Genomic DNA, 21,181 nt, shown 5'->3' with positions numbered 1-21,181 from the left:
TTTCAACATATTAATGTAAAAATTATTTTGCAGCTTGTTATTTTTTAACAGGGCATCAAAAATTGCTTTAAATTAACAAATTGTGGAAGATAACTTTTACAGAATTATAATATTTGAGAATTTAAAAGTATTTTTCTGCATGTAGACTTTTGAGGGCCGTTTCTGGGATCTGGGGACTAGCCATCCTGTGTACCCAATTGCGGTTAACAAAACTGTCCCAGCCCACTTGGTGCTTGGGAGTTGGCCCAAACGCCAGCCTTCTTTAAGGCAGCCTCTTCTTTGGCTCATGTCACTCTGTCCAATTGACGGCTACTTGACATTTGGCGCTGCTGCCTGGGCTTTTGTTTCCCTTTGCCGTTCCTGCTGTTTGCACAGCCCACACTCAAGTGAAAGAGAGGGGTAGAGGCGAAGAGAAAGGGACGGGGACGGGGAGACGGTTTCGGCCAAATGGAGTAGTGTAAACACTTCCTTTGGAAAGTCTATGCCCCACCCCTTCTCTCCTGCAGCCTGGAAAAATATTATTTTAGCGTGTGAAAAGTGTAAAGTGCTATAATGTTTGGAAAATATATAACAGTTCCCCCAAGTCGCGCACACAGAGACATATAAAGTACACCGACTTGGACGTTCAACGACCGCACCCCGCCCACTTTTCTCCGCCCCCTTTTCCATCCACCGACATGTCGAGTTGACTTGACTTGTTAGCGAGTGAGTGGAAATGCGAAAAAGTGTGAGTGAAAATGTTATTCCTCATTTTGTTTGATTTAAGCTGATCAAGTGTTGCACTTGCTTTTATGGCCAGCTCTACTACATTTTCTTCATCTTTGGTTTCTATTGTTTACACTCCAGTTGGCTAAGTGCAGGCTGCAGGAGAGGAAGTCTTATATTGATGGGATCAACACAAAAAAGGAAATATTCTGAGGAGTTAAGGAAAGGTTCTTTACATTTTCAACATATTTTTTCTAATATTTTAGTAGTAAGGATGTGATAAACCAAGCGAGGTTAAAAAAAGAATGTGTTTAATCATTTTTATAAAGATTTTCGATTTCCAATCCCTCGCCTGAGTATAAATATTGTTATAGGAAGGGCTTAAATTACATTCGCTGCTAACTAGTTCCTTCCCACTGCCTTTCCCTACAGCGTGTGAAATTTTTTAGGAGCCAGTGTGGGATTTTACGATCAATTTCCGTTGCCGAACAAGCCTATAAAAGAGAAACTGTTTGAACTGAGGGAGGGGATAGGAAACAGGAGAAACATGTATCAAGCGGCAGTCAAATGAAACCACTAAATATGGAGCATTAAAAACCATAAATATTAAAACATAAAAATAGCCATAAAACGAGAACACCCATCAACTGTAGCAACCACAAAAAAATGAATATTAAAATTACAATGAAAATTCGTTTAGGGGGAAATTAATTTCAAACAATCAGCGGGGGAAACAGCTGGAAATCAATGAGTCCTAAACAATGCAGCTTCCAAAAACCAAAAAGGAAAATGCCACCCAACGTCACACACACGCACGCACAATTAGTCGGAAAATAGGGGAAGGGGCGAAAAGGTGTTGTTGGCGGGGGAAAATCAATTTCCAATGGTTTATCGAAAATGCATTTCCATTTACAAGGAGTTTTTCACTCCCCTGTCCGCGTCAGTGTATTAAAATCGATGAATAAATAAACAAAAACCAGCAACTATCTCGCTGTCTTTCTTTTTTTTTTTGTCGGGCGGGATCTTTTGTCTCTCGACATATAGTGAAAAGCGGTGGGGGATCCTCTGCCTTCGGAGTTGATTTATATTTGTTTCGGACCGCATTGTGTGAACGGCGACAGCTATAAAAGCTTTGGCGGCACACGTCTCGCCGTCCGTATTTTTGTCCGTATCTCTTCGCTGAACTCTCGACCTTTTGTCCGCCACTCTATTTGACTCAGATATTTTCTTTTTCCTGTTCACCAGAAGAGTTTTTAAAAGTCCTACATACAAAAACAACATATCATATTTTTTTATTATTTTAAATTAAACCTTAAAGTGTACGGTTCAGAGCTTAAATTTTAATCCTCTTTCGATTTTGTTTTAACTCCTAACAACAGTTTATTCCTTCTTGAAAACGTTCATAACCGAAGCGACAACTATTTGATTGCTTAATTAGCAAACATTTTTGGGGTCGCAATAAATGAGGACAATTGAAAATGTCAACAGTTGTCCCTTTCGGTTTGTGCATAATTACAAACGCAACAACAAATGTTAATGCCCGGGGTCATTTGAGTAGGTTTCCCAATAAACAGGAACAGATCGTGCATTTATGAGGGCTATAGGAACCACTCTCCCTATGTCTGTACATCATGTTTGTCACTCTATAAATGTGTTAATTAGTCGCAGCCCGCAAAAACTGCATCCATCGCACCCTGGCAAATGTCAAAAATCGAAATTATGAAATGACATTTTCCCTCCGCTCCAATGTTAATTAAGTTTGGGATTGTATACAGATGTATTTGATGTTTTCCGAGGAATATGTGGGGTAAAAATTGATAGTGAAATTGAAGAACTTTTTCGTCAATAAATATTTAATTCATTTCAAATTTTGACATATGAAATAAATAAAGGGCTTTGATTGATGGTTTGTTATGAAGGATGAGGGAAATGGCTTGAGGAAAAATATATTGAATGCAAATGTTGTTCGAATTTAAAACCTTTTACTTACAAGCAATTTTGTATGTTTAAGTGTGTACAAAGCCTTACCTAAAACAAAAAGAAAAATTATTTAAATAGGTTGAACAAATGTTTTTAAATCTCTTATATATTTTAGAGGTTTCATTTCGAGAATACTTATTTAGATTCTATATACTTGGTTTGAATTATTACATTTATAAAATGTGGAGCACATCAGCAAAAGATTAATCATAAAAGCAAAAGCGTTGTCCTACATTTACCCTCTGCTTTTCTCCCCTTCGATTTGTTTTAAAAACTTTAAGGAAGCCAAACAAACAGATAATTAATAACCAAAGTTAAGAGGGCAAAAATCAAAAAAAACTTTGGCTGTCACGCCCATTTAAGTATTTGGAAATTCTAGCCACCCAACGCCTTCTTTTGCAAAGAGCACTTGTCGTTAAAAACATTTGTAAAAATTCCCATGGGTCTTGAAAAAGAAAAGCGGCGACTATTGCTAAGTTAAATAGATAGAGATAGCTATAGATATAGAACGGCAGGGAGAACAAGAGTGGTCAGCAGGGGGCATCCCTCATCTTGGTACTCATATGTATATGCATAAACAAATAAAAACCCATTAAGCAAAGCCAACAACAACTACCACATTGATGTGTGCAGTGATTAACCGTTGGAAGAGAGGGGATAGAGAGTGGGAGAGTTGGAGAGGGGGTTAAAGAGAGTGTGAGTCCAAGAAAGTAGCAGCAAGCAATTAACAACTACAGCGACAAGCAAACGGAGTGAGGGAGAGAGTTGGTTACTGTGGATACACTGAAAAAAATGTTATGCAAAATAAAAGAGATGTATAACTAATAAAGTAGGAATACTTGACATTTAATTGTAATTATATAAACAATTTAACAAACAACATTTTTTAAATATTAATTTTATATTGCATTGTTTTTGTATGATGGCTATATACATTTCTGTGTATTTATGCGTTAGGAAATCCAAAATCAACAAAATGATTCATTGAGATAAGAGCAGCAGTGTGCGAGCGAGAGAGAACACATGGGGGAGAAGTGCATTAGATAAGCAAAAACTCAGCTGGAATCCAACAAAAATGAAAATATAAAGGTTCCAGCTGTGTTTACTATATGAAACAGAAGCCGCTCATCCAAAAATAGTAATCTCTACCTCTTTCTCCTCTTTCCCTTTTTCTATAAATGCAAAGTGCAGAGATAATATTTTTGTGTGAAATATTTTCATATTTACTTGCACAAGAAGTGGTGATGTGTTAAAGAAAGAACTTATATATCAACTTAAAAATACTCTGTTTAAATTATCTTGCCTTTAATACATATTTTATTGATTTTGCGATTGCGATTTAAATATATTTTCTGACAATGGAGAAGAAAAAACAATGGGATTTAATTTTGTTTTTTTTCCATCATATCCGCAATTCCAATTTAATTAAAAATAAATTACCACACTTCAAGATAATCTCAAAGTATTAAAAGTTGCGGGCGAAATGTCTGAGGGTCTTTGTCAAGGCGATATGCAAAAATACTCTCCATCAAAGAATTGAAAACAAGAACGGGAATGGGCGCAAAAATGCTCTCATATGTGGGCAGATATGCTCTTGTCAAGTTGATGGATCAGGGATGAAGTTCAAACGGAGAACGAAGAGTGGATCTAGGACTGAGTGCTTGGGGCTACCCCAACCTTTCCGCCTTCCGCAGCGCCCTTTGCGGAATCCGTTACTAATCACACGACTTACATTTGTAGCCCGCTTCCGAAGCCCCCGCATTTCCCCTCCTCTCCCCCCTCGATTTTCATTTCTCGGTTCAGGGTTGATGCATTCGCAGAATCTCAGCCTGTCACATGCTCGTAAAATCAACAAAATGCAGGCGACTGTTGTGACACTTGCCATGACAACAGCCCCGAACAGCAGCAACAACACTCCGAGTTGCAGTTAGCAAAATGTTTAATGAGTGACAGAGAGACGGACATACACTGAGACAAAAAAAAATTTTTAATAATGGTACAAGGAAATAACTGAATTTGATTTTATTATCTGGATAATAAGGGAATATAAATCAGTTGGGTAAATTACTCTTTAATTTGTATAACATCTGGATGCAGCCCTCATTTCATTTTTTTATTGGACAATTAAATACGGGAAGATTATTAAATTTTTAAATTTATTTTTATGAATATTTATTTATATATGTAAATGTTGTGAATAAATAACTTTGGAATTTTTATTTGTACTGCATTAGGAGAAAAGGACTAAACGTAGAAATTTGCATCTGCGGTAGGTTTTGGCTTAAGAACTGACTGAACTGTGGAAAACGGGGAGTTTGGGGGTTTGATCCACCCCTAGAGGCTGAGGAGTGTGGGGCAGTTGAAAAGGGGGGGGGATTGGCCCACCCACTCGAAAATGCGTCGCTCGCTTTCTGCATTCTATGTCAGCTGTCAAAGCCCAAAAACTGAAGTTGCCTTTGTATTTTTTTTTATATGTATGCATGGACATGGCCGGAGGGGTGTTGGCCAAATGGGGGGGTGGGAGGTGGCGGTATGATGTTGCCGTCGGGCAAAGTGTCCATTATGTTGATTTGAAAAATAAAAGCAACGGATGCGATTGCTCACACAAAGATGAAGGGCGGACTGACAATGCGAGGGGGAACTTGCAGGGGGATTTAAAGGGTGGGGCTTTTCAGGGGGAGGGGACGTTTAGCAGCGGCTGGTGCTTCAAATTTAGTTGATTGAATGACAGTTATGTGGCTTTATCATGGCTTTGGTTTAGACAAGATTTTTTAAGAAAATGTGAAGGCAATGTTATAAGTGTACTCTAAAAAAATGATAATCTTTTCAGTAATATATAAAATATCCAAAATGTGCTGCAGTTAAAACTACTTTGCTTCAAAATATTTTTCAGTTTAAAAAGTCTGTTTACCCATGAATAAAACCACAAACCCGAAAACCTCAATCACATTAAACAAAAAACAAAAAAAAAACAATAAATTACCTCTTACAAAAAAAAAAAACTTAATGGTACTTAACCAAATTCCCGTCGAAATTCCAAATTGCTGAAAGGAATTTCCACGTGTGAAGATGCTGAAGAAATTTACCAATAAGGTCGGAGGAGTGCAGAAAAGCCGTAGTTTTAAGATCGACGAGGGATTAAATCTGGACCAGATTATTACAAAATTAAGGCTTTTGGGAGAGCCTAATCCTGGGCTTCAGCTGTCCACCCGGGAAATCGAAATGGTTTGTGCACGGGCCCGAGAAGCTTTGCTGGAGCAACCGACTTTACTGGAGCTATCGTCACCGATCAATCTACTGGGTGATATTCACGGGCAATACATAAATCTGCTAAGGTATTTTGATGCAAATGGTTATCCCCCGGACTCGGTTTATCTGCTGCTGGGCGATTATGTGGACCGAGGCAAGCAGTCGATCGAAACATTGACCCTTCTGCTGGCCCTCAAGGCCAGACATCCACAGAACTTCTATTTACTGCGTGGAAACCACGAGTGTTCCAGCCTGAATCACTTTTACGGATTCTACGATGAGTGCAAGCGGCGCTTCACGGTTAAACTTTGGCGTACTTTCGTCGATTGTTACAATTGCTTGCCGCTGGCGGCGATCATTGAGAAAACGATTTTCTGTTGCCATGGAGGCCTGAGCCCCCATTTGTTTAGCATGTCACAAATTATGAAAATTGAAAGGCCCTTGGAGATTCCAGAGTCGGGATTGGTATGCGATATCCTGTGGTCCGATCCGGATTTTCGCAAGATGGGTTGGGCTCTAAACGAGCGAGGCGTTAGCTATACTTTTGGCTCCGATGTGGTCGGTGCGTTTTTGCACCGCTTCGGATTCAATATGATTTGCAGGGGTCATCAAGTCGTCGAGGATGGTTATGAGTTCTTTGCGAAACGCCAGCTGATCACCATTTTTTCCGCACCCAATTATTGCGGCGAGTTCGATAATGCTGGCGCCATGTTGTGTATTGACAAGAATCTCCTCTGCACGTTTCGAATTCAGAGGCCAATTATCCATGGGCCTACGAAGTCAGTGTATGTTTAGAAAGAAAACTTTGTAAAGTTTTTTCAACCCTAAAGTCTTATTAACCAGTGCAATATTACCAAACAATATTGACACAAAAATGACTACAAATGTACTCTTCTGCAGATTTCAAAGCTAAAGAGATTCATTTATTACCACTGCTAATTGAGTGCCTCAATTACAATACAATTAATCGAAAAATGCATTAAAAAATATTTCAATAAAAATTATTGGATGAAAAAAAACACTTTGATTTCTTCTTGTGCAGTCGGGTAAAAAGTAATATTTATTAATTTGATAAATGATATTCATTAATTTCCATCTAGTAAAGTCATAAAGGCAATTAAATAATGGCAAAGAATTTCGTACAATTCCCCAGTCCACTCTTTCTAACGCTCAGTTCAAATGTTAATGACTGCCCTCAACAAAAGTGAAAAGCAGCTAAAATAATTACTAAAATGCATTACAGCACGCACACTCATACACAGGAAAAATGCAAATTGGCGGGGAAAATACGAAAAAAAGGAGAGAAATTAAATGACACTGCAATTTGCAAAGGGAATAAATTAATGGCAATCCATTTCGGAAAATTGGAATGATGCAGGGCAGCCATTAATGCTAATTTATAGGGTAATGAAAGGGCGGAGCTTATGTGACAAATAGATAAGGTCGTCCACCTTGAACTATATAGAGAACGAGATTATTAAGGATAGTTTTGTGAATTTAATTCATTAAAGAAGAATTAAGCGAGTGCAAACTATTTCATTTTCCAAAGTTTCCCTCATCCATTTGAATTTAATTCTATAAGAACCCAAGTTTCCCCAAAAGTTGATTTTGCAACAAACATGACAACAAGAAGATTCACTTGCATATATCCATACGATGCTGTTGACTAATGACAACACAAGCATATCAGTGTCGCAACAGCCAAGGAAAACAAAAACAACCGAGCAAATAAGCAGATGTGTGGGGGGTTGAAAGGACCCCGGCAGCATTAACCCCACAATGGATGCAGTGTGTCCGAGAAAAAGATGCAGAGATATGGATGGGAAGACAGGGACAGGCGTAAGCTGAAATATCCACAAAACTAATCTGAGCTAGACGGCTGGAAAGAGACGGAAGGAATGAAGCTGCAAGGATTTACATATTAAGCCATTTTTAATTTACGACTTGCCAAAAAGCTGCCAGTCGAAGGAGCAGGACGAAAGACTTTCTCCGTTTCCCCCCACCGAAACCGCCTGACTAAACAGCAGATAACAAAGAAGGGAGAATGCCGGAGAACACAGATGGATGATAAAGCAGCCAAAGGGATAACGATGGCCATGAGCGGAGCTTGTATCCTTACGCAAAAGCCACATAACGGCAATGCCAGCCACCCACCCATCAGCCATCCACCCACTCTTTCCCCCCTTCTTCGGCACCCCCGCAACCTTGGACCCAAAGGTTTTCCCTGGAAGAAGCGAGTGAGCTACAATGACAGTAATAAAATAAAAGTAAATCCATGCTTCGGTTTTTTTTTTCTCAGCTCCTTTCTCCTTTCTCTGCCGGCTGGCATCTGTCAAAGTTTGACATTGACGTACAAGTCTCGGAAGTAGAGAATCGAGAACTGAGAAATGAGACGCAGCTTGTTTAGAGATTTAGAGATGTTTTCCATGTCAGGAGTAGCCCATCGGAAGACTGGGAAAAACTGGGTGGGGGAAAAGCGAAAGTTAAGCCGAATATATGGAAAGTTTCCAAAGGTCTTAAAGGGTGGTAATAGGGTGCTCCAAACCGAATCAATGGTAAATTGTCAAAGAAAGTATAGAAACTTACAGCCAATTCAAAACTTAACTATTTTAAATATCAGATAACATTTTAAGTTAGTAGTAGATATATTAAAAAAAAAGTTTTTGTAAATACTATTATACGGTTATTTAATTTTTAAAATCTCCACTGGTAATATTATTATAAATTCTTTCAGCTAAGCCCCTTTTATACCACCCCAGAATAGACCTATAATCTCCATTTCCTTGGGGTCTATTTTCCGAGGAAAAAATAAACCCAACAGGAAATGGCAATATTATACATTATAAGGGATATTTCCCACCGGCCTTTTCCATTTTTATAGAGCACCATCCTATCGCAGGGAACATCTTCGAGCCTCTTCTTTACTTTTCAGCAACTTTTCCAGTTTGCTGGTGTGACAACAGGTGCAGATGAAAATCCAAGAAAAAGGGAGGAAAAAAGGACTAGGCATGGACTATAGAAGAACCATCAATCACGAGGAGCTTTGAAAAACCAACTTAACCATATGCCAAGAGGCGGTTACAGTAGTCCCTCGAAAAAGCCACCCCTTCCGACCGCAAGTTTTGCCACCCTCACACCCTTTAATCCCCCCATTTTTTCTTTGGGGCGTCAAATGTGACGCTAGCAAACAAAAAAAAAAGAAAACGAAAAGGAGATATTTCAGCCTCCTTCCACGAAAATCCCCGAATAAAACCTCCTATAACAAGCGGAAGGAAATGTTGGGCTGCCTGATGCATGATGATGATGATGATGATGACAATGTTCCTTTCTTCGGTTCTTTAAAGTTTTTCGGGGCATCCCGTCGATGGAGGGGGGCCAAAACCAGTGGAAAGTCAATGTCTGTTGCGGGTTTGCCACTCAAAACACACAAAAACCGCTTTGTTTGCCGGGCGAAAGTGAAGACTGAGGCGGAAGAACAAGGATTTCCCCCCCTATCCGAAATCGCCCCCATTCTATTGTATCTCTGGGTGTGAAAAGATTTTCACTTGATTTGACTTTGCCAACAAACGATTTTCTTTTTCTCTGCTCTACGCTTGATTATAAAGTTCTCTTACTCGAATTATTTAACTGGCTTGTTATCCCTCAGAAAAGTTCACTCACCTGTAAAAAAGAAATAGAGATAAGGTTAAAAGGGCCGCAAAAAGAGTTATGTTTGCTAATTAAAAGATTACAGACACAAGACCCTTTTCAAAATTGCAAACTAGCCTGGCATTTAATTGACACAGAAAAATCAACCACAATCGACCCCTAAAAAAGGCCAAAAAAGGTAAACAAAATGAAAACACAAGTAACAACTCTATTAAAAATATGCCCAGCCGAATGATTTATAACATTTGTGCTTCGGTGAGACAGCACAAAATAAAACGTTCAAATTATAATGGTAGGACACGGCATTAGCTTGGTCACCTCTCTATTCCCTTTTTTTTGGGAGGAAATTTAAAAAATAAAAAAAAAACATTTTTTGACAGGAAAAGCGGGTGCCTTTGGCATACCGTGAAAAATGATGACTTTGGCAATTGGTTGCTGGGGGAAAAAAGTAAAGGATATTATAGAAAAATGCTGCCAGATGATGATAAGTTCTGATATTAACAGAACATCTGGGAGGTTACTAACAAAACAGTAAAAAGTGCAGGTAACTCAAAATTAATTGTATCCGATTGGGTTAAATTAATTAAATTTAACGGTTTTCAGATTTGAATAGAAAACAAATATGTTAGTTCTTAATCCTGAATTGGCCATAATAATGAAGCCATTAAAACGTATGTAAACGAAATTGTATAATTAGACTAAGGAAACTTAATCTTATTTTCCTTAAACAAACATCTCATTAACTTGACCACTTTAAGGTACTTTCAATTTATTTTCCCAAATACGTTAATTCAGTTATCAAAATATAAGAAAACCAAACTCAAGCCACTTTCACCGCTGGATAAGAACAGCTGGCAGCTAACCCCACATAAAAAAGCATGATTAATCAGCAAAAAAATAAGGAAAACCACAGAAAAAATTGTAACGAGAGAAAGAACAAACAAAGTTGCAGTTATGGCTCAATAAGCCAACAAAGGCGAACCTCAGGCCTTGGCCTCCAGTCGATGATAAAGCATTTTTCCCCACTGCTTCCTTTATTTTCACCGAAAAGCCGCAGACAACAACAATGGTCTTGCATGATGAGCAACCCAAGAAATTACTAACCACAATGAAAATTGAAAAACATTTATTAGAGGAGCACCCCAGTGCACACAGAAAAATAATGCTAATTGTGTTCTCTTTTTTTAATTTTTAAAAAGAAGCATTGCTTAAGTAATAATAAATAGTATAACTACAGAACATCCAGTACTTTCTCAATAGATTAACAAGATTTTATTTTAAGAGTTAAGATATTCAATAAGCTTATAGAAATTTTAAACAAAAGTTTTCTATTACAAATGTAGTTTTTTTGGCTTTTGACAATACAAAAGTTTTGCTTTTGGTCCTTCAAAATACTAATTTACTTAGTGTAGCAATTACGTGCACACGCACATGCCAATAAAAAAATAGTAGTCTAGGCCAACAGTTTGTGGCTTTAGGGCAGGCAAACCGGAGTTAAGGACGGCGAGGGGTTAGGGGCTACTGTTTCGCCATCGAGCGAGGGCCTTATTTATGAGGGTTAATAATCGAACGCGATTGCCAGGATAAAGATAAACTCCCCGGGACTATTGTAAGCCTTATCGTGACTCGGCAGAAATCATTTTTCTTCTCGCTCTCTCGCTTCTGATGGATTTTCCAAATGCGGGCGCATCATCATGCAACTCCCTTCCCCCTTTTCCGCAGACTCAGTTTTTCTTCGCGCAAAATGATTGAAATTATCTGTTGATTATTAAAATATGCGCAACCCATCTATTTTGGTTATTTTTCTGAGCGTGGGTGTCAAATTAATAAATTATAGGAAGATAATCAATCATTGAATGCGCTTTTGTTTGCCTCGCATAAAGGAAAGATCACCCACGATGTGTTCGCTTTTTAAGAGGCAGAAGATTTATGTGCGAAAATGTGAAAAGATACAGGTTGAAAGAAGAGGAAGGTGGAGCACTAATAATAATGTATTTTAAAAGCAAGAAATTTAAGGTGGGTAGGTTTGATAAATATTCGTCGTTAAAAAATTAACATTTTTTACAGTACCTAAAAACTTTACAATTGTTTAGAGTATTGTACTTGGCCATACATTTTACCATATATCAATTATGAAACTCCCACAAATCAGTCGAGTACATTCACTAATTTTGTCAAGTTTTTATGGCCTAAAAAGTCGGAAACAATGATTGGAAACAGCAAAAAGCAACGGCAGCTGGTCAATTACAAAGGAATTACCCGCCGCAAGAGTTTTGCATTGGCATTTTCTCCGAGCTTTGTCAATTGCAATAAAAATAATCAACATGCATCGCCTGGCTTGCCTTGCATTTCGCCTTTTGGCGCTGACTTTGGACTTTTTGCTTGGAAACTTTCAGTCGAAGTCGGAGTTGGAGTTGGAGTTGGAGTTGAATTTACGACCCGCATGGGTAACACGTTCAACAAACTGAGAACTGCGAATCCAACTGCATTTCGTTGCCATTAACATAATAATGCTGCGGCTGGCTCCCCGTTTATTTGCATTGCACAATTTGAAGCCAAAGTAAATAATCAACTCGCACTAATCTGCAGCCAAACTGCATTTAGCAAAATGTTTTCTCTGCCGTCTGTCTGGGCCATTTGGTCAGTTCATTTTGCGGTCGAGGCGGCTGAGAAAAGATATAAAACGAAGAAAGACCGACGGAGAGAATGGATTTTTTTTGTGTGGCGACCGGGCTTTATCATAATTTAACGCAGTTTTCTATTTGGTTTCGGTTTCCAGTTCGGTTTTGCCTCGGTTTCGGTTTCGGCTGGAGTTCAGTAGCTAAACTCTAAGATCCTGACACTCCACTTCTACGTGATGCGAATGCAAATTGTGTAATCGTTGTGGGCAGATGGACGGTTTGAATGGCCAGTTTCTGATTACTCAGAAATTATATCTCTGCGAAGGGAGTGCATAAAGAAGCAGTTGGCTCTGATGGAAGGTTTTCAGTTTCCCTTCAGTCAGGAAAATAGTAGTTTTGATGGACGTGGAATAGATCGTTTCGACGCTTATTGAAATAGGATGTGTTGGTAATGGTCCTGCTAAAGTGGTTCTTTGTAATAAGTATGTAAAAGGAAAAAATAACTTATAAACGGTGCGAAAAAGTTGGTTAAAATAAGTACTTGGCGTTATGGGATATTAAGCAAAGACCTTTTTAAATATTCAAAGTGTGCAGTAGAGGATAACATAAAAAAATGTATATAATTATATAATTAAATTTTATGTTCTTTAAGATTTAATCTGCATCACATATATTTCTGAACGTGATATTTGCCCATATACCTATTAACACGATGATTACATCAATTCTCATGTTTTCTATTTCCACTTCCAATCAAGATTTTTAGTTCCTTTGGGCAATAATAAAGCCCATAACCAAATGTATGAAACATGAAAACTAATACTGCCTGAATTTTAATTGTCCCCACGCACATCCCCATAAAACTCAAAACCATAATGCCACAAAATCTCCCTAAAATCTCGGCTATAGCTCAATCACTCAAATGATCTGTCCGATTTCCTTGGAAAATGTCACCAACCTTGCCAGGCCAGCACTTTAATATTTATCTGGTATTTGGGATCTGTAACCCAATACAATGCCCCACACTTCAAGTCAATTATGCAAATTACCAAGACTCTAAACAAATTTGTTCGCCTGTCGTCATCTTTTCTGAGGCCATTGTTTAATGATTTCATATTGGTCAACTTCGACCATAACTCTGGGCGTGTATGTATATATATAGATGGACCACATGTCATGCGATGCTTTATCTAGCAGATATAAATTAGTCGGACGACAGGTGTAGGCATCTGTAAGATTGTTGGGCAAGAGGGAAAACTTCAGAGCGTTTCCCATCCCAGCACGAGTAGGATGGATGAAATTTGTTTGGTTTTTAATGCCCACTGACACTGGGCAGACACATCAGTGACATCAAGACCTGATGAAGATGACGATGACGATACTCCTCCTCCCCAGCGACAGTGGGCTTTGTGTTTTCCTGATAAGTCACGTCTCCCATGTCATCGCATATTTGTCACAGATTCTGCCTAATTGGAGTGGGCAGATGCAGGCCATCTATCTACGCCGGTGTGGTTGGGGCATTAGTTTGGCCAATTAAATCCGACTCCGACTTATTTAAAACTATTATCCGGGGACTGAAACTCAAAGCAAACCGCACCGAACATGCCCATAATCAGTTCAAACAAATCAACTTTTCCCGAAACGAGAGAGCCAAACGAAACCGCCGAAACCGCCGTTTGCAACCGCCGAAATGCAACCACTTGCCTAGCAAAATGTGCACCACAAATGCAGCTGAAAAGCGGCGAAAATCTAGGAAAATTGTGGGTGAGGAGGGGAAGGGGGGGTGGGAAGGCAAGTGTGTAATGTGGTGGAATTATTCACATCGCAAACGGATTTCGCATTCAAATAGTTTTCTGGGTTTTCTGGGTGCGGCTTGGTCTAATGGCCAGCGGATAAGCAGATAGTTGTAGGTGAACAAAACTAAATTCGCTAGTTTTTTACAGCAAGAACTGAGGCGAGACCATGAATTCGCTAAAGCGATCAAATTACTTTGGAACGAAAGACGCAGTGGGCAAAGTTTTGTGGTCAAAGATCTTATAATTCAATCCTAATAGAAAAAGTAAGCAAATAAAACTAAGAAAAAACTAAAATGGAACTCTCTACTACATAAAATAACTAAAAACTTCAAAATTATAATATTCTTTTTCCTTTCATAACAATTTTTAAATAATCATCATATTCTCAATGGGTTTACTGAGTTACTGACAAAATGATAACATAGAACCCAGAGTCTATTTTATTTTTAACCATCTATATAAAGGTTTTTATTTAGTTATCTTTTCTTACTTTTCCCCTTAGAAACGCAGCTGTTTACCCACATTTTCCGTGAAAAACTCCATAAAGAGCCAACACCGCTGGCACTTTGCCCAACTGCGCGACATTTTCTCGACCCAAACGGAAGTGCAGCGGGCAAAGTACTTACTTAGCTCGACTTAACTCGATTTACTAATGCAGTCCACATCTCATTCACACTTTCTTTTGGGAAGCGGTGGGCTTAAGTTGTGTCAGCTGTGTGCGATCCAACACACTTACACAAACATTACACAAGCCCCCAGCTAAATATACAAAAAAAAAGAGATATAGTTGAGGGTCCAGAAAGAGAGGGAAGACCGCTAATGCGTAACGTGTGACAGTTGCTGTCATCCGGAAAGAAAGAGAGGGAAGATAGCAAGGTCTCCCCTTCCTTTCGTGTGACCCTTAACCCCTGTCTGTCAATAAAATGCGTAGGTGCACCGTTCCTCCTCGGCTAATCTTTAAGTCGAAATCTGTTTTCATTTTGTTGAAAATATTAAAAAGCCATTTCTATTCCTTCGGCACGGTTTTCGTATTTTTTAATTAACCCAGCACCCGCTCCTTAATTTTTTTAAGCCACTTGAGTGTCCACTTGAGGTAAATTCCTTGCTCAGCGAGGAGCTGTTTTCCTCTTGGTGCGTAAATATTTGTTTAGAATGCCTCTCGTACAATTTCCAGGCAACTTGGCACACACATCGCTGTCTACATAGAAATGCTCACATTCACTAATTACTCTCCAGGCACTTGAACTAGATTTTCACCCCACGTATTTTGAAGAACAGAGCAATGTTTTTATTCTAGCCTGGGATTCTAGGCTGACAGCTTTGGGTTAAGGTGAAAACAGAACCTTGTCTTAGTTGCATTTTGATGACAAAATAAACAATGCATCAAGAGGTGAAAAGTGAGATAAGGATACATCTTTAGAGTTAAACTATTTTACTTTAATAAATAAAAAATACAATTACCAAGTGTAATGAATAATTTAACTTTAATTTGAACCAATAATGAATCTATGCTTTTTAATTTCTTTCCCACTTGTATTTTTACTGAATCCTATTCCTTTGATCTCCTTTCTACCAAACAACATAAACTTATTTTTAACGAATATCCACTGAATGTTTTGGCTGCATCCATCATTATTCCTCAAGTCGCTTTTTGTTTAAACAAATGTCTTTGGGGGCCACTTCAAACTGTTTCAATAATGTTCGATTTGAGATCCACTTTAAATAGACGCACGTACCGAAAAACAAACATAGCCAGCAACTAGAAATTACTGTTAACAACTGCAGCAATAACAAGATGCGTCAATATTTGTACATGCGTTGCATTTTCACGCCGCATAATTAGACAGTCGGGAAAGCCTTAACAACTGCCGCAAACTTCAATTTAAATTCAATGCAGGCAACAACTGCAACAGCAACAAACACATTAATTAGATGGAAACCACAGTTAACAAAAAGACCTTTGTACACTTATGCTAATTCACACTCGAGGGTTGGGTTCTGTCCAACAGAATGGTGGTATCCGAAAAACTAAAAACTCGAACCTGCCTGGCATTCTGAAAACGCAGTTCTGACCCACTTCAAATTGACCATAAAGGTAAGGAAGTCGAAAGGTGAGGCCGGAAAACTACTGAAAAACCGCCTGCCTATTGACACCTTGAATGGTTCATAGGAATTTGCATTTAATTTTGGACCGTGTAATTAATTTTATTTTTTGGGACCCAAGGGTTTATTTGAATATTAAATGTGCTTTTGTGAACTATCACATATGTCGAGAATAAAAACTCAATGCTATTTGGAATAAGTTACTTCAGTACCCACTCAAAAAGTTCGATTCAGTTCCTTCAAATTATGAAATTTCTAAAACCTTTTCCAAAACCATTTCAAATCAGAAGTTGAAAAATGTTCTGATAAGAAACAAGTGTAATGAAACTTTACTTTAATCAACACATTTTAAACACAAAGTATTTCACTGACTCACCTTTTGAAAATTAAACAAATACAATACAGTTTTCCAACTTCAGAGAGTCTTGAAATTACGTTGAGAAGCCACTTCTTTCAGGCTCAATTAATCCTTTATTATGATTGCTTAATTTGCACTTTTCAACCGTCTTTGTATTCGTATTAATGGGGTAATTTTAATTGAAAATTCCGCAAATTCGCACGCTTGACAAAGCGTAAAAAAGTGGGGATGAGCCCCCTACCTCTTCTTCTTCACTTATTGAATTCCAGCGCACTTTGGTCACACTTTCCGGCAGCTTTTAATATAATTGCTAAATTCTTTTGGGCGAGGGGTGCGAAAGTCGCTGTCAACGGTTATCAATCAAGGCAATTACACGCACACGAAGAGCCAATAAAATCTTTAAAGCAGCAGCACGTTTCCTATGTATTATGTACTCTGTTTTCATTTATTTTGAATATTTTGTTTTCCTTTTTGTTTGCACTCCTAATTGTGTTGTATGGCCCAAAACTTTTAACAACCGTTTTAAAGCCAGCACGCGCACTCCAATTGGCCAGCGAATTTTACGTAATTTTGTATCTCAAGGGGCGCAGATACTCCGTAAACCGAACAATTATCCGCGTGGGAACCGCTTTCGTTGAACAAATTTTCGAAACTAAAGTCGCCTTGAAACGTGCAGGTTTTTGGATTGTTGTTTCGTTTAGGGACCAAACACGAACGATTTGGAAGCCGATGAGACTACCTTATACTTGTTTTCATGTTCCGAGCAACTAAAAGAACCACTTTTCTTGCATTTTGAAAAGCAATCGGCTGTAATTTACAGCAGCAGCGTTAACATTTAGCGGTTGAGAGCGGGTTTCGTATGGAAAGTTAGCATGTGAGAGAACAGCAAAAATCGGGTAACAGTGCAATTTGTATGGAGTTTATTTGTGCAGAGCTAACAAAGAACGGTTAACAGTGGGTTTACATACCTTTCTCTCTGGCTCTCTGTTGATTTCGGTTTTATAGAGCGATTTGGTCGAAAATCTCATGCGAGAAGTCAGTTCGTGAAGAGACCGAACATTCTGAGAGGAAAAAAGCCGGCTGCATAGGAATTTGTATAAAGTATTTAATGCAAAAATGTAACTAGAGAATAAAAAAAAATATTTTTTTAAATTTTACTTAGACATTTAATTTTATTTTCTAAGTATGCCTAAATTCTTATGATTTTTTTACAACTTACATTTTGAATTATTTGTTTAAGCACTCTCAGATTTGCTATAAAAACCCCTATCATATTTTTTATAGCAGCTCTCTCTCTCGTTTTAGCTCTCTTTTTATCTTCGGTTGCCTTGTTGTTGTTTGGCCATCAACAGCTGTTTTTTGTTTATTTCAATAAATTCTCTCGCGTTGTCTGATAAGCACGTGTATTTTTTCCAATCATAGAGAATTTATAAAAAGCGGCCACAGGTAGCGGTAAAACTAACAGAAAATGTAAAAGTGACAACAGTTCTGTCAATTGAAGCATTTTTTGCCATTCTGTGACATAGGAATAAATTATATATTTTTTAATGAAAACCAATGGCTTGTATACTTTGACGGTAAAAAACTGAATAATTGATTAAATACATATTTTGTTAAAATCACCACTGTGCCATAACTTTTGTTTATGTTTTTCCACGCACGGAACTTATTAATTAAGTAGCATCCAATTAGCTAAATAAATACGTGCTGCCACGCCCCGTTGGCCAAGCGAAATGGCTCGCGGAATCGTTGAAACCATCCACACAATCAATTAAAAACTTAAAAACTCTCGAATTATGAAGAAGTAGGCGCCACACACACGCTTAGAAATTATTAGATATTCTCTGGCAGAATTATTGCAGAGGGAAAATCATCCTCGAGCTCCCCATATTTGCTAAATCAGCAAATGTGTCACCCAAGAAGGGCAAAAAAGTGCACGGGAATTCTGCTTGATGTAGAATGAAACGCATTAATTTGGCTCGTTATGATTATTGCCACGCCAAGACACGCCCCCTCCAGAACGCCCTCTTGTGCGAAGATGGAGGATAAGTATCTGCAGAGAAAAAAATGTTGTGTTATAAATTCACAAAATGCATTTACAGTATGTAATTTTAAATTCCTATTCATTTAAATTTTTATTCACATTTTTGTAGTTCTGTCCAACTTTTAAAACCTGTTCGGTTGATATAATTATGTATTATATGTTATATGTTTTATGATTGTGGCTTTCCCGAATTTTTCACACGACTAAATTGTACTTTCTTTACATTAATAGCCAATGAAATGTTATTTTAACGAGCACCTTCTTATTTAAATAAAGTAATACTAGAAAGTAAAACTATTAATAAAGTTTTTTATGTGTACGCTTCAAGTAGAGCATATGGAAATGCCCTGAGTAATATGTTTGTCTGACTCTGCACAGACCAAACTCTGACCCTCATTCAGAGCCCCTCGAAATCCCCCCTCCGTGAGCCCCTGGCAGCCCCCCTTTTTCGAGGGGGGAACCACCGCCAAAGGCGCACGTTAAGCGAATCGTGCACACGCCCCATGACGATGATTAATTACCTTTTTGGCTGCTCCGTTCGGTGTTGTCTTGAATGTATCTTTGTATCTTGTATCTTGTGCACATTTCACTTATGCACGCCTCACGCTCTCTGCTTCTGGGGCTTTGGGGGGCCGTCCTCCCGAGGGGAGGGACTTTGCTTTTGGGGGTTCGTTTGTCGCTGATGAAGTTGTATTATTTATCGTAAAATGATTTTTCGCACTTTCCGCGTGTCTTCGCTTGTCTTCCACGTTCTTTTTCGCTCAGAAAGGTGCGGAAAAAAGAACGAGGAGTACAAGAATATGAAAATATAACTGTAGAAACGGATGCAATAACTTAAGTGGGGTCTAAATTATTACTAGAGAAAATAAGCAAGTCTTTACTATTTTTAAAGTGTTTTCTGACTTTAAGAAAAAAATATTTATCTAATTTTAAATTCGGAAAATATTCTCTTTTTTTAATTACCCTTTATAAATTTTGTACTTTATCTTTCATTCTACCACAAAAATACAAAATTTACGAACAATAAAAATTACCATAAATTCAAAGACCAATGGTCTATACAGATCTACTATAGATCTACTTTTAACAACCATAACTTCATGGAATAACATAAATATACGACCTCGCCTTGGCAATTTGACTAGTACAGCTCATAACTCTAGATTGCATTATCTTTTGTAGGATCTCTAAATTTAAAAGGCACATGTGTTGCTCACTTTACTCTCAAACTAAAGTGAGGACACATATCAAGTTGCCCTATTTGAAGACTGCAAATCGATTGAGGAACCCTGGAGGAGTTTCTTGGGATGGGGACTGTGGGTATTTCACAGAAATTCGAAACCGCGCAAAGTCAATGAACCAAAACAAACGAAACCAAAAGGGGCCACCACCGCGATGGAAAGGAAAACAAATACAATAGGAAAAGGCAACAAAAAAAAAAAAAATACAAAATGCACAACAATTTGACATCTGTTTCAACAATTTTGTGAAGGGAAAAAGGAGTAAAAAAGTAAGGATGAAAAGGATGTCACGTAGATTGACTTTTGCAGCAGACAAAAGGAGCCCGAAACTTCAACTCCAACTTGGGATCCACTCGAAAAACTCCCACTTCTTCAAAATAACAAAATAAAATTCCCCTGTGTTCGTGTGACAAATGCCAAGGGTTAATGAGATCTTTTTTCCAGTACTTTTTCGGAAATGGAGTTGTGTTAATTATCATCAACGAACGGGAGTTTAAACGCTTCATTAGACAAAACAGTGCAACCGAAAGACAAAGAATACAAAGGGACAAAGTATCTACAGACACAAGGGTGAAAGCGATACCAAAAAGGGAAATGAGTTTAAACATATTTAGTGAAAAATTTGTGGAGAACGAAAATATCAAATTACCAAAACCGGGAGTTGCCTTCTAGTCTTAACGGGAATGCTTTTTTTTAGAGCAGAAGGGTCACGAAAAGCTGAAAAAAAATGGGCATTCAATTAGTCAGTTTTAACATGGGTGAGAGATTATCTAAAAAAATTAGAAAAAAATTCAGATAAAACTGATTTTGTTCTAGGAAATGTTGGGATAAGATATGATTTTGTTTATAAGGATTTATTGATTTATTATTCTAGTATGTATTTTATAACATTTCAAAAAATGTAACAATGTGTTTACTTTTTAGTTTTTTCCCCTTCAGCATTTCCCAGAAATCCTTCGCTTAATGATCTTTATTGCGCAGACTTTCAAAATATTTAATTATGGCATTTCTCAAGAAATAATCATTAATATGCATTGTGTATTGAAAAATGATTTTTCTGCATGCTTCGCAGCAAAGTGATGTTTAAGTCGCTAATTGTGAAAGCCCCCAACATATTAACCCTTGGTATGCATTTCCTAAAATTATGGAACTTATTCATTTATATTAATTATATGGAGCCAAAGGCGAAGAAAAAGAAGAGCAGACAAACAAGTTCAATGGGGCTTCAAGGTTTGTCTTTTGGCATGTGAAATGATTGATGGATTGAAACTCGATTGTCTTCACATGAGTCATTCAAAAATGAGAAGCTTATAGGAAATATCACTTGCTACAGTGACTCACTTCAGGGTATAATCGAAATTCGAATCGTGATCATAAAAATGCAATTGACAGAGAAAAGGGCGGAAAACAGCTGGAAAATTCGGGGGTTGAAGGTC

The 21,181-nt window shown here is 37.9% G+C and overlaps 1 protein-coding gene across 1 annotated transcript; it reads left to right on the top strand.

Moving 5' to 3' along the window:
• Nucleotides 1-5,593: 5,593 nt before the first annotated feature.
• LOC108090792 (serine/threonine-protein phosphatase alpha-3 isoform) lies at nucleotides 5,594-6,953 on the top strand. Its single transcript, XM_017189639.2, has one exon. The coding sequence runs from the start codon at nucleotides 5,755-5,757 to the stop codon at nucleotides 6,727-6,729; it is 975 nt and encodes a 324-aa protein (XP_017045128.1). The 5' UTR covers nucleotides 5,594-5,754; the 3' UTR covers nucleotides 6,730-6,953.
• The last annotated feature ends 14,228 nt before the right edge of the window (nucleotides 6,954-21,181 follow it).

Source organism: Drosophila ficusphila, unplaced genomic scaffold (genome assembly GCF_018152265.1).
Source record: "Drosophila ficusphila isolate 14025-0441.05 unplaced genomic scaffold, ASM1815226v1 contig_414, whole genome shotgun sequence".
NCBI lineage: Eukaryota > Metazoa > Arthropoda > Insecta > Diptera > Drosophilidae > Drosophila > Drosophila ficusphila.
This window is presented reverse-complemented; position numbering and strand designations above follow the sequence as displayed.